At 37.0% G+C, this 14250-nt stretch overlaps 1 protein-coding gene across 1 annotated transcript in view; it reads left to right on the top strand.

Annotated features, from left to right (window-relative positions):
• The first annotated feature begins 10526 nt into the window (after window positions 1-10526).
• The window catches only part of grapa (GRB2 related adaptor protein a), a 33217-nt gene continuing 29493 nt past the window's right edge, over window positions 10527-14250 (top strand). Inside the window, exon 1 of the mRNA XM_032586869.1 lies at window positions 10527-10886. Coding sequence (XP_032442760.1) covers window positions 10809-10886 — 78 coding nt within the window. The 5' untranslated portion in view covers window positions 10527-10808. The remainder of the gene's footprint in view (window positions 10887-14250) is intronic.

The raw sequence follows: 14250 nt of genomic DNA, 5'->3' as shown, positions 1-14250 counted from the left end.
TGCCATCTGTTGATTTTGTTTTGTGAGTATATATACTGTATATACTGTATATATATATATATATATATATATATATATATATATATATATATATATATATATATATATATATTTGTCTCCTTAGAATTTTTTAAATGTCTTATTTAGTAAATTTTCTTATTTTCACTGCTTCACCAATAGCAGAGATCATAATGGAATCACTTTATGTATATAAACATAAAAATAAAAATGACTGTTTATGTATATAAAGTCATTTTAACCCTTCACCATTTCTTATCTTTGTGGTTTTGGCAGTTTTGGATACAATGTTTTTTTGTTTTATATTCACGAGGGTGGACTTGTGTACCTGCTTTGACAATTTAAAGTGATTTTCTTTCTTCTCCTTATAGTCTACAGCAACAAAATATGCTTTTATTACTAATATTCAACATTTGCCAGCAGAAGTTAATTTAAAATTAATTTGGTTTTACCTAAAACAAGTTTAATATCAAGTCCTACAACAATAATATATAATTCTAATTCATATTTTTTATGACTAGCTCCATAATTAGTGAAAAATACTTAACTACAAAGAAAAACCAATGGCTGCAGTGATTTAAGTATGTCACCCACTTGCTCCCAGCAGCATGTGTTTGATATTAGACAGCAGCCAGAAGGAACATCCTTTGTCAATATTGCATAGGCATCATCCTACATTAAAAATATAACAAGTTAAGGTAAACGGGAGCATGCAGATTCACAGAAAGGCAAATAATAATAATAATTAAACAAGTCCAAAAGACTGACAACTTTTCCTTAAAAAAACAAAAACATATTATTCTTCATTTATGGGGGAAACTTATCCAATGACAAATGGCTCATTACTTAAGCAGGTGCCTGTCATGAATTTTTGAAGCAAGGGATTGCCTGGTGTGTTGCTGCAGGTGTGTCAGGGCAAACTATGCAGAGCAGCATTCCAACTAGCAGACTTTTCCACTGTCTCCCCACTAACCATCTCATTAGTGGGCTTCAAATGGAGAGCTGGAGAAAGCGTTCACGTGTTTTGGACACATGTGAGTAGCATGCTTTTGTTTTGTCAAATTAGGTTCTATGAATAGGCATGAAAGTTTCCCTGAAAAGCGTACAGTGCGCTGAGAATAGAGAAAGGAGCTAAAAGGTAGGGGTGGGGATAAAAACGTCACAGATCTGGATGTCTGCCAGCACAAATTGGCAAAGCCGACAAGAGCCAACGCAGAGTATGACCAATAAGATATCTCCTCTAGGGTTCTCCTACAGTGTCGGTCTGACTTGGCTAGCGAATAAATTTTATTTTGGTATATCACTCTCTTTCTTTTTATAGAGGTCTCATTCAGGCTCCTCTCACATGGCTCGGAGAACAGGATTAGCCAAGGGGAGGCTAATCCCATCTGATTTAACTGTGTTTGTGAAGAGAGATTGACTTGGGATTCAAATGTGAGCACGTTTTTTAAAACAGTATATTTATTCAAGAAGCCTTTTCTTTATTGAAACCTAATGGAATAAGAAACGTTATGCTTGTCTTGAGGGGAAGATTATTGTAATCATTGGAGTTCACTGAATTATCTTCCATACCTCACGAAGTTTCAAAGTGTCTTGGGGACATCTTTGGCAGTGACCTATCACCAGACTTTAAACATGTGAAACAAATTAAATCCACATACTGCTTGAATTATATATTGACACATGGACAGAGCCATGTGTCAATATGGCTCTATCCATGTATTCATGCCCTCTAAACTCCCCCAAATGTCGTTGACATCAAAACCACAAAATTCAACAGATTTTATGTGACACCAACACAAAGTATCCCATAATCACTAATTGGATGGAAAATATGCCTTTTTATTTAGCAAGTGAATACTCTTCAGAGCCCCTTTTTACTGCAGTTTCATCTTCTGGTCTTTCGGGGTATGTCTCTGCCAGCTGTGGACATTCAGAGACAGTCATTGTCTTGTTGGAAGGTAAACATTCACCTGGTCTTGAGTTTTTTGCAGCCCCTAACTTATTTTCTTCCAAGAATGTCCTGCTTGTACCTCCATCCATCTTCCATATCAGCCACCATAGATCATGGTGCTGATCAACTAATGTCACCACCATGTTTTAGTGTATTATGATTCCTTCGCAGTGTTGACCTATAGTACGTAGCATGTTGGATGTAGGCCAAAAAGCTGAAAGTTTGGTCTCAAAACACCTTCTTCGACATGTGTGCCATGTCCACTAAGTGGCTCGCAATAGATTCTAAGTTGTGGGTCTTTCCTTGAGTGTTACATAAATAAATAAATATGAAATAGCTTGAGGTTGTTCTCTGTATGAAATAGTGCAGGTGTAGTATGTGGTTAGTAGAGGACATTTCAGTGTGACGTCATGTGGATGACAAAACAAAAAACCTAAAATACATGCCTGCCTATCAGGTCAACAACACCTCATAGTTGAGTGAACGCATTAAAAATGAAGAACAAATAAAACGAGTGAATATCCTATCAGTTTTATTATGTAACTTGGAAGCAGATCTGCTTTCAGCCAGTAGAGGTCAGGAGAGCTCTCTTTTCCAATTGCCCTGGGGTTTTATTTTATTGTAAAGGATCTTTACGAGGTCTGGCCCACAAAAGGCCCACAGCAGTGGATGTTCTTCATAATGTGATTAGCACTGCTGGCCTCTGATTTAGAAGGACATTAAAGCGTATTAACATTAACCACCACAGCAAGCTTGCTTTGATGTAATCACCCAGTTAGGGACATTTTGCCCCCCTTAGGTCAAATGTAACAACCAGAGCAATTTTTTATTTTTTTGTCATCCAGAAGTACAGTGTATTACTAATAGATTTACTGGCACTGGGTGCGCAGAATAAAACACAACTGAGAGCTCCAATCCATCATCTGGACAATCAAATAAAAATGGTTCTGCTGCCAGTGACAAGAGTGTCTTCATTTCCCCCGTTTTTGTTTTGTTTTTTATTTATTTATTTTTTTACAAAATGCAAGAAAATAGATCAGCCCCTTGAATGAAGAGAAACTGACAGTGTTCACTTGCTGTCAAATGGTCCAAATACCTCTCTCACTCATTATATAACTGAGCAGTGCTTGTCACACACACAAGCGACTGAGGCACGGAAAAGCTAAATCTGTTACAAAGGCAGCGATGTATGTGAGTCATGAAAAATTAGCATTTTTTTTCTTTTTTTCTGCAGAACATAGGAGCTCCACAGAAAGGTATTTGCAAGCCGCATTACGTTTTCACAGGGACCAAATCGTTGCGATGAAGGAAAGTTCAAAGGCCGACAGGATTCCGTTTTTGGTCTGCAGAGGTGCGCAGTGATTTTCCAGGTGGAGCAGGAGAGAAAAGGAGAAGATAGAGTGTGAAACAGGATAATGTATAACACCCACCCATACTACTGGGATATTAGAGTTATCTTTTTCATATGCAAATAGGATCAAGCTCATGAGGGCTTTAAATTTCAACTAAGAAATGGCAAAAAGAGAAATAAAAGACTAGCAACTTCTGGATTAAATTTTTTTTTTTTACACATTTTCCACACATATTGCGGGCCTAATATGCTCAGTTTATTGTTTTGGGTTAAACCAGGGGTTTCCAAAGTGTTGTGTGAGTTGTGTGGCCCAAGGGCCAATTGAGGCCCCCAGACTGATCGTGTGTGGCCCCAGGCATCAGTTCAAGAAGGATGCAAATTTGGCCCCCCAGTACAGGGGTCTGATATAGACGGATACTTTCTGTCTTTAAGTAGGACAAAATGATCAAAAACAAGTAAAATCTTACAATAGAAAATGATGGCTATAACACAAAGGATGAACTTTTTGCATTCTCTTGAAGTAACAGAGACTTTTACTCAAAAGCAAACTTTGCTTAACTCTGGTCTGCTTTTCATTACTTTAATAAAGTTGGCTAAAAACAGCAGGTATTTTCAAAGAAAAAGTGACCCAAATCCTGATTTTATTCATCAGAATTGATTAAATTGTGTTCTAGTTTGTTTCCAATTGATATCTAGAAAATGAGAAAAAATGTTCTTAATAAGGCAAATCTACAGAAACATTTTAAGTTTTGAATGTAGAATAATTTACATCTTTTTCCAGCAAGAAATCTCACTACTTTATTTGTTTAATTTAAGTATTGTACGTGCAGTTTATTGTTGAGTGGGTAAAAAGCATTTCTTAGGCCCTGTTGACTCCATGGGCCCACATGACAAAAAGGTTAGACACTCCTTGCTTAAACCTTTTTCCTTTTTTTTTTTGAAGTACTTGTTGAAGTAAACGAGAAAACAAAAAAAAAAACAAAAACAAAATGAACAATCAAAAAGATATGGACAGAAGCAACAGAACAAATCTAAGTTTTTAATAGCAAGAAACAATTGTTTGGCAAAGAGCTTTGGCGTGTTAGTAATGTTAGACTAGCTTTTTTAAAGTCAACAAATGACATAAAAAACAGAACCTCTGAATTAACTTAAAAATAATATTTCGTAACATCTTGCTTGACTGAAAACTCTTATTTTTATGTCAAAACACCTTTAAAAACCTTTTGTTTTGTCAATGACACACATTTTACATTTTTTAAAACAGGAAAGTAATGAGTTTTGTGCAACTCCCCAGAGCTATTATGGTGATTACAACAATTTAATTTCAGAAATGTAACTTTTATAACATATGCCGTTGTCCCAAGTAACATAACATGCTTTGAAGTAAATAGTTTCTACATAACCTGTCACATCACAACTTGTTGCAGTGACCAAACACCAAAATGAGCCAAATTTAAGAGCTAAGAATAGAAGTGAGTTGAAATCCCCTCCAAATTTCGCAGAATTATTTTTTTTCATGCCTTTCAGCTGCCCTCGCTGCTGTGGGTTTTCTTTCTGTGCTTGAGCATTCGTGACAAACCACAGAAATGGCAAAAATAGAAAACAATGTCATTGGAACAATACAAGGCAAGAACAAGAGGATAAGAGATACTTTAGAAAAAGCTTCTTTTTTCTTTTTTTTTTAGTAAATTTATACAGTTGGAACTAACAGATTAAAAACTTTGCTTTAATCTAAACTAGGCCCTTTTTTTCTTTGCAGGGAAGTTAAGAGACTTCAACCCACCTGCCTTTTTTCTGCTGTGGCCCACTTGCTTCCTGTGACACACACACCCCTACACACACACACACACACTCACACCGACTTAGTGGTTTTTATGCTTTTTGCATCATTGCCCCTGATGGGATGACATGCTACTCGCTCTAGCAGAGAGAGTGTTGTGGGTAATAAACACTAAGCTGGAAGAGCAAAAAAAAAAAAAAAAAGAAGAGCCAAGTTGTGGCCGAGACAAAGAAGCAATCACCTACAGACTAACATTCCAGGATCAATAAACCTAAAAAAATATAATAATAATAGTCACCCACTCAGTTGTTGACAAGTGAGTCTAAAAAGCTCCACAGATAACCCACATTGAGAGTGCCTTGTAAACTAAACGCTTGAACTTTGTCACATTGCAACCACAAACTTCACTGTCTCTTATTGAGATTTGCTTTGGTTTTTACCAGGCTAGGCAACAACGACTCCATGGACAGACAGAGATGGAATGGAACAGTTCAGATCAATGCATGTTGATATGTTAGAATAGTCTAGTCAAAGCTCAAATCTAAGTACAAATCAAAATATGTGGCTCAACTTTGTTTATTAATGTGTGCCGCACTCTTTGACTCAGTGGTTTTGTAAACAAGAAAGAGCAGAAATATCAGCCTCTGCATAGCAGGTGGAATTTTTATGCTTTGTGCTGGACTACAACCTATAATCCAAATCACAATATACTGAATTTTTGGCTATAACATAACAAAATGTAAGAAAGTGTCTAGCTTTGAATTTCAAAAGCTAAAACAAACCTCGCGCTAAAATTACAACCGATCACAGAAGCGAGGGGGAAAGAGGAAGGGGCAACTCAGAAACTTTTTTAGCTGAAAGCAAGTTCCACTTCCTCTTTCCTTCTTCAGTCTCTACATCCAGCTCTCTTTGCTTCCTCTTGCAATCCTTCTAATAGCTGAGTCAAACAGCCACCTGACGGGGGATTTCCTGGACAGACCAGGCTACAGAAGCCACAGTGACAGCTTTCCTCCTTTTCCGCTTTGGCTACTTCTGCTCCCAAGTGTTGTGGTAAAAAAAAGAAAAAAAAAGATTCCAGATTCCTCTTTATGTGGATCTCAACCTTGGAACGTAAAACTTGCTGCATGCTGAAAAGTGTATACACTCTCATTCTCCTGAGCTGAACGTGGTATTAAGTCTCAGAGAAAATGAATTCTTATCACAACTCTGAAGAATTCGAAGAGTTTTATTCCGTCCCAGTCTGTAAAACCTGATTTATGCTCCTCTCTAGTTATAAAAAGTCAGTCCCACTGTGAATTGTAGAGGTTTTCCCTAAACAACCATTGACTTTTTGTGCAGATAGCACTGCAACACTGGAAACATTTGCTCTTTTGAACCTTAATTGAAAGTATCTCCCTCTGTAAACGTATTTGGTTCTACTTCCTGTGCAATATGTCCAGCCATTAGAGAGCTGATTTATTTCTGTTACTTATAGTGACTCAATAGTGGTGTGAAGAGAGAAAAGGGTCAGGAGGAAATGACTTCATCGGAGATCTGCTGGCAAAAAGACATTGATGGAACATGTTTTGACTGGTGACTTGGTTCGCAATAAAGCTCCCGATGTCCAAAATGCAGCCATTTTGGCCCTTGAAACCATTTTTGGAGGCTCCTGATAGTAGCTTTTTTCTTTGCTTTGCAGCAAAGGCTACAGGTGGAGATGGTCCTTTTTATTTTGGGGGTGAGATTCTCTAACAAATGAAACTCTTAATAGAGTAGATGATCTTATGTACAACATAAATATTTATTTTATTTTTTACTTTTTGAAGAAAGTATGAGAATATAACCTGTTTTAGACTAAGAAATAAAACAAACTTGGAGCTATTATTCTTTTTTCTGCAAAACCAACGTTTAAATATTGCATGTTTAGTTTTGTCTGTGTTTTGCAAACCTACTCCTTAGAGCTGACATATGGAAGATAGAAGATTACTGTCACACGTAGAACAGAACCAGCTATTTAAAGAAAGCACTGCGGCTCAGTCAGTGCTATGACATTAATGAGCAAATGTCAGAAAAACCCAAAGAGAACTCTTGAACAGTTTTTCAGATTTACTACAATTTATGTCACTTATGTTGAAAACTGATCACTGAGACTGGATTAAAAGAAGCTTCAGTGCTAGTTTAAGTGTCAAACAAACCAGCTTATTGCAGGTTTTAATTAGTATTTTCTCTGTTTGTTCTTATTTTGAATTGTACAGTGTAAATGCAATGTTAAACTTGAAAATATCTGACATTTGGGATGTTTTAAGTCCCCTTTTTAAAAGGGGTGAGCATATTCTTGAGAGTCACTGTATCCGAGACAGATGCCCTTCTGCAAAAACTCATTTATCGGCTCTTTGTAAAGTCAACGCAAGCAAAATTATATTTGCATCTGCCACCTTCTGCTGCTTTCGTTTAAGATACTGTGAAGCAAGTTTTCAAATGAACCTGTTTTCTGGGAAGCCATAACAGGAAGTTTTTTTAGGAAATCTAAGGAGGAGGCCCTTCCTGTATTCTACCAGCAAGGGCCTCCTTCAGTCTTGTCTCAAAAATCGATAAGCTAAAAGCTGATTTTAAGAGAAAACCAGTCGTCTCACATCAATTAGTCTTAGACCAAACCAGCAATTATCAGAATTTTCATTGTTGTGTGTCATTTAAGAGCCTTCATGGTTGATGGAGGAACTGAAGATCATGTTATTGCCAGTGTTGTATAGTAACGAAGTAAAAATACTTCACTACTTTACTTAAGTATATTTTGGAGTACTTCATACTTTCCTCGAGTATGAAAATTTTTGATGACTTTCACTTTTACTTCACTATATTTCCGAACTTAATTGCGTACTTTTACTCCGATACATTTTCAATGTGTGGTTTAGTTACTCGTTACAAAAAAGCGAGAGAGAAACGCAAGTGTTTTGACCCCACCTACTGATTAGCAAGTAGCAAGTAGGCTACCGAACAAAGTCCGTAGCCTACTTGCCTGGGCTTGTTCATCACCACCAATAGGATACACCTGTTTCGCTTCTCCCATTAAACACAAAGCAAGTCTCGCAATCAGCAGCAGCCACATGGAGGAGGAGACGGAGACCACAACGACTGCAACTACGTCGGACACGACTCCAGGGGAACCACCAGCTGGTGATGAGAGCCCATGGCCTTATTTAAACACAATACACTCTTTCGTGGGTGTTAAAGATTCGTCGTACCGCATGCAGTGTATGTTATTCCTGCCCGAAGATGTGGAAATTCTATCTTACAAAAACTCCCTGTGAAGAAACACATCGAGGTAACGTCTTATGAAATGGTTATAATCCTCCTGTTTCAGTAACTATAGCTTGGTCACTAGGCACTACTGTATTGTGAAATCTTGACCATAAATGAACTTTGTTTGGCATTGTTTCAGTTCCACACGTGGTGTATTTAGCTTAGGCCTAATGTTGACTGTAGCAGGCTACCTAGACTCCTCTGTTCAAGGGGGGACAGAAGCCATAGCGATAGCAATTTAGACTAAATTTAACGAATATAGTAAAGGCATGCAAGTTCAAAACCAGGTTTACAGATGCCAATAAGCTGCATTTCCCTCCCAATTCTTTTTTTCTTTTGCATAATGACCAGTTGTGTGCACCACCTACTGACTGTAGCATTGACTGATTCACTGATTTGTGAAGTAGAGTAATCGTAACAGCTCTTTTTCTTCATGTTGGCCGCATTTTCTGTACTATTTATTTTTCTCATTTTCAGCACTGACCTTACTTGAAGGGAAAACTTAAGGCTTACAAAAACTTTGTATTTTCTGTCCTGGAGGGTATACTAAGAAGCTGGTTCAGTTGTAAAGCAGGTTAAGTTGACCTTGTGCTATAGGTAAAGCACATAATTTTCTTAACTAAATGATGCCTGCAGGTATATCTATTAGCAGGTTTAATTTTGCCTGCACTTGGTTGTGTACATTATTTTAAGTGTATTTGACAAGTTTACCAAAATATAAAAAAAGTCATTCAAACTGCATTTGCTTTGTTTTACTTTTTACTTGTACTTTTCATTACATTACTTGAGTACATCCATTTTTACAGTAATTTCCATACTTAAGTACAAGAAGTTTCAGATACTTTAAGACTTTAACTCAAGTAACATTTCAGTCAGTGACTTCGACTTTTACCAAAGTCATATTTTGGAGAGGTACTTGTACTTTTACTTGACTCTGAGATTTCAGTACTTTATACAACACTGGTTATTGCATGATTTTATGGACAAAAAAGAAAATCTGAAAAGAACATTTTGAACTATGTTATGGAAGATCAAATACTTCTATAAATAAGTGAATCAATTTGCTGTTTCTCCACACTGACCTCAACCAACTGCACATTTTAGACTGTTTTCATAAATGGGCAAATTTACAAATTCAAGTTGTTGGAATTTCTGGAACTGCGTTGCTCATTTTTACATTTTAAAACCTTTTTTTCCCCCTGTATTTCTTCCTGAAACACAATTATTTTGGACAACCATTCTGCTGTGCAGCTGGGAGGTTTTATGCTTTTAACACTTTTTTTTAATTACTTTTTGAGCATTTGTTATGATTCATAACCATAGTAACAAAACAGTTTACTGCTGGGAGGAGGTGATTAACATCACAATAGCTGAAATAATACCTCGTCTGCACCCACAAATCCCAGATGAGTTGAAAAGAAGGTGTTGTGGATTCAAAGAAGGAGCAAATAGGAGAGAGAAGGAGAGGAAATTATTATAATATCTTCCATTGATCATATTGGGGAACATGAGATTGTTTGCAAACAAGTTGCATACAGTGGAAGCTCTGAAGATTAATGTGCAAAGATGGATTGATTGTGAAATGGAGAACATTACGGACAACCCTTGGCATCCTCTTCATCAAACTCTGATTATCTTCAGTCAGAGGCTTCCTCAGATTTGTATTATGACAGACTGCTACATGAGCTCATCCCCCGCAGTCACTTAGATAATAGCAGTTATAACAACATTAAATATGCCTTCAGTGAAGTATGAATTGAGACATGTGAGGAATTGGGTTTCTCGCTCCAACCTGAATGGAAACAGGGTCGCTGAAACCGGTAGATGTAAAGGGACAAACGTCCGAGATCACGTTTACCTCGGCGGTGGGAAACTAAACATAGCTTGCAAGATGACAGGATGACAAACCAACCACGGACGGAGATGTGCATGCAAAAAAAACCAAAAAAAAAAAACCCTGATTGAACAAGAGAGCTCATACAATCCACAGAAGCCACTTTGAGAGTTTAAGATAAATATATACACAGGAAGTGCCTCCCACTCTTTTGCCCCTGTGAGTGTTCTCTCTCTCTCTCGCTCTCTTTCTCTCTCTCTCTATTTTTCTCTCTCTCTGTGTCTCTCAGAGTGTTACTCATGGCACTGTGTTGCTGAGCAGCAGCCAGTTGTGTTACTCCCCTCACCGAGCTCGGTCACTCTCGTCCTCTGATCTGACTCTTATTCACTCTGAGGCTCACAGGACAGAACAAACCTTTCCTCTCCTCCTCTACCTCCAGTCTTGTGTCTGACAGGATTTCTTCTTTTTCTTTTACACCTATCTACCTTTTGTCTCTCTGCCGGTTCCTTGGGCATTAGTGGGGTGCCGGTGTGTGTGTGTGTGTGCGTGTGCGTGTGGGTGAGGGTGTGTGTGTGTGTCTGAGGGTTTCAGCATGGAAGCAGTGGCACTGTACACATTTCGTGCCACTGAGAGTGATGAACTCAGTTTTAACAAGGGAGACATGCTCAGGGTAAGAGAAACATTTTTTTACTCTATCTATCTATCTATCTATCTATCTATCTATCTATCTATCTATCTATCTATCTATCTATCTATCTATCTATCTATCTATCTATCTATCTATCTATCTATCTATCTATCTATCTATCTATCTATCTATCTATCTATCTATCTATCTATCTATCTATCTATCTATCTATCTATCTATGTTGCTAACCAGTTTTTTCAACTTTTTTTAAAAAAATGATAAAAGTTCAGAGCTTATAAGAGTCACTTTAATCCAGAGCTTGAGAAATACTGTAGTTTGTTACTCATTTTGAAAAACCCTCACTGCAATGCAAAGCTTTAGCTTAATTTTTAGACATAAATCATCACATGGTTTGTCATCATATGCATTGTAGAGATTTTAGGTTTGTCACGTCTGAATTTTTCCACTAGTTAGTGCTAGTTTTATACCTATAGCTGCTTCTTGGTTTGTGTTTTTTTTTTCCCCTTTTTTGGTCACACTGGGTCATTTCACCACCTTCACCAACTATTGCATGTCACTTTTTATTTTCTTTTTGTGAAGTATATTTTTTTATATAAATTGTGGAGATAAAGAACAAATCACATTTGTGCTTTATTGTAATTGTTTATCATTTCCTGAAAGCTTTTGGTTAAACCATATCTACATTATGTTGTTTTCATTCCCCTTTGAGGGCAGAAGACTCACATAAAATGTAACAGATTAGTAGTCTTCATAAAACCAAAATAAAAATAAAGAGATCTGATCATGATAGATAATACTTTTTGGAGTTCTATAACATAGTTCTCTGACAGTAGCAGAAAATTACATTAAATCTTCAGTTGTCAAAGCGAGTATGGTTTCATACATGACACCATTTAATCCATGACAATGTCTTGAACGAAATGACCACAGCTGCTAAAGTACTAGGTGGGGAAAAAAACAGCATCCTGTTTTTGTTTGGATACTTCTAGTTTTTTTTTTATAAAGTCTGTGTATGTTTTATTCTCTTCCAACCAGAACTTTCCAGTTATTGATTATATTTTAGGTCCCTAAAAGTTAAAGCGACTCAGATTCTGTTGTTTAGCATGAAAACTATTGTTCATGTCAGGTTCTTAATATTATATAAAAAAGGTTAAGTTATTATTCTTTGTTGCTCTTTTCCTCGTTTTCCTGTGGGTGACGGCAAACTGCCTTAGACCTGCTAACTACATGCGTTGGGATTTATTTCTTTGGTTTGTGAGCTGAGAGGAAGTCTCACCACTCACAGCAATGCTACATTGCATTCATACTCTGAAGTTGTTCTAGGTTCAAAGTTACAATTTAAAAAGATCACTCATTAAAGTTGGAATCGGAAGTCAAAGTTTGTCAAGTCATTATGAGTTCAAGATCCAATATGGCTGCTGCACATAACATTAAGGTAGCAGGAATACAGTTTTTATCATAACCTTTCATGTTTTGTACCTCAGTAAACCACATGTACACATGGTACTGTGCACACAATTTGTAATTTTGTTTCATTAAGTGATATTTTATACGTCTGTATCTTCTTTTTTTTTTAAAAAAGAATGTCTTACTCTGCCTTTCATATTTTTATTTTATTATTATTGGCTCTGATATATCTGTCTCTACTGTACTGTACAGTACTTTGGGTAGACATAGCCTATTGATTTTTTTAAGTGCACTTCATAAATAAAAATAGAATGGAATATACATTGCCACGAAGACTGCTAAGAAGAAAATACTCTGATTGCAACATACTCTCTCTAAAATTTCTAAGCGGTCACAAAACACTTGCATTATCGAGTTCTTAATTTATCCTTTTCATTGTTCGGCAGTAGATTTTGTTACCTTCAGTGATTTGAAAGGTTTATATTTTGACAAGTTCGGTTTAAGATTTAGACTCCTTCATACACAGTTCAAGCATTCAAAGACAGTTCTTCAAGTAGAAGGATGTCTGCTCAGACATTGGTTTTCTCTTGTTTCCGTTGTGTTGAGGTAAATCATGCAAACACCTTCTGTCTCTGACACTTGCAACACAAGCATCAGAGTAAGAACGGCCACCTCTGCTTTCAGTTTAAAATACTACATAAAAACGTTCCGCGAGGAGAGTAATTTCTCAGAGCAATCATGACAAGATTTTCCAATTTTATTTAAAGGTAACTTCTATATTTGCTCAACAGGCGAAATAACAGCTTGTGTTTCAACTGCTGAAAATTGTTGTAGTGGAAAGTTTTTGCTACAGACGCCTGCTCAATAGTACAAGAGGCTGTCGAAATTTATATTGCAGCTCCAGCTGGTCAGCAGTCACACACAGACAAATCCACGGGATTAAATTAACCACAAGATTTTGTCTCTGCCAAACAGTGCCAAGTGCTTCTCTAGGTCAGGCTTTAACTACAATTTCAGTAACACTTGATTCATAGGGAAATTGTATTAAAGTGTATTACAGATTTACAGAACAGTGTTTTGGGATACAATTCAGGTGTTTTCTTCAGTAATACTTCTGATTTTAGTTTAGATCTTTTCCTTTCATGCACTTAAATATTCTGAAGATCCTTCTAATCTCTGCGGTCTGCAAAGTCATCTGTGCATTCAGGCAAAATGAGGCGGTATTTACATCTGAAGCATAAGTAATTATGGTCGGCCTTTTGGGGAACATAAGCTTCATGGTTGCAGTAAATAGGACAGTCACCTGAAGCAGTGCTGAGTTTACATGAAATTATCTTTTTTTTTTCCTACTGCTGTGGTAAATGGCTGTCTCGACACTGCAACCTTAATTTGTGCTTCAAGTTTGAATATTGCTTATATTTCTTAAGTTGTACCCAAAAACCTCCTCATATATGTGTGTTAGTACATTGAGGGATTAAAACAAAAGATTATTTAAAAATACATTGATCTGTTTCCTGTTGACGCTGGATGTTGGTGACTGAAGCCGCCTCTCTGGTTAATAATCTATCTCTGGTCCCAGAGAGGCTCATTTTCAGACTTTGTTGCCGGCAAGAACTGGAGCTTATTCTGCTGGGGTGCATTGCTTTGTTCATGTGTTATTGTGCGGTAGCCGTGCGGAGCCGGATCCATCACAACGAGAAGAGAGGTGACTCATAAAGAAGTGGTAAAAATAGCTTTGCAGATAAATAAAAAGTGGCAACTCTAAATTTCTGTTCTTAAGCTCGAAGACAATGTGGACAAGTTTGGACTCGATGGCCACAAAAAAGGAGTGCAGCGACGCCTCCTTCCTTTGTTCTTCCAACATTAACACAGGTGCTGGAGAACAACAGTCAACTACAGACTTCTGTACACCTCTAATTAACAGATGTCAGAGGGCGTACATGTGAAATTTATTTATTTTTAAAGATTAGTATTATAT

Source organism: Xiphophorus hellerii, chromosome 16 (genome assembly GCF_003331165.1).
Source record: "Xiphophorus hellerii strain 12219 chromosome 16, Xiphophorus_hellerii-4.1, whole genome shotgun sequence".
Taxonomy (NCBI): Eukaryota; Metazoa; Chordata; class Actinopteri; order Cyprinodontiformes; family Poeciliidae; genus Xiphophorus; species Xiphophorus hellerii.
This window is presented reverse-complemented; position numbering and strand designations above follow the sequence as displayed.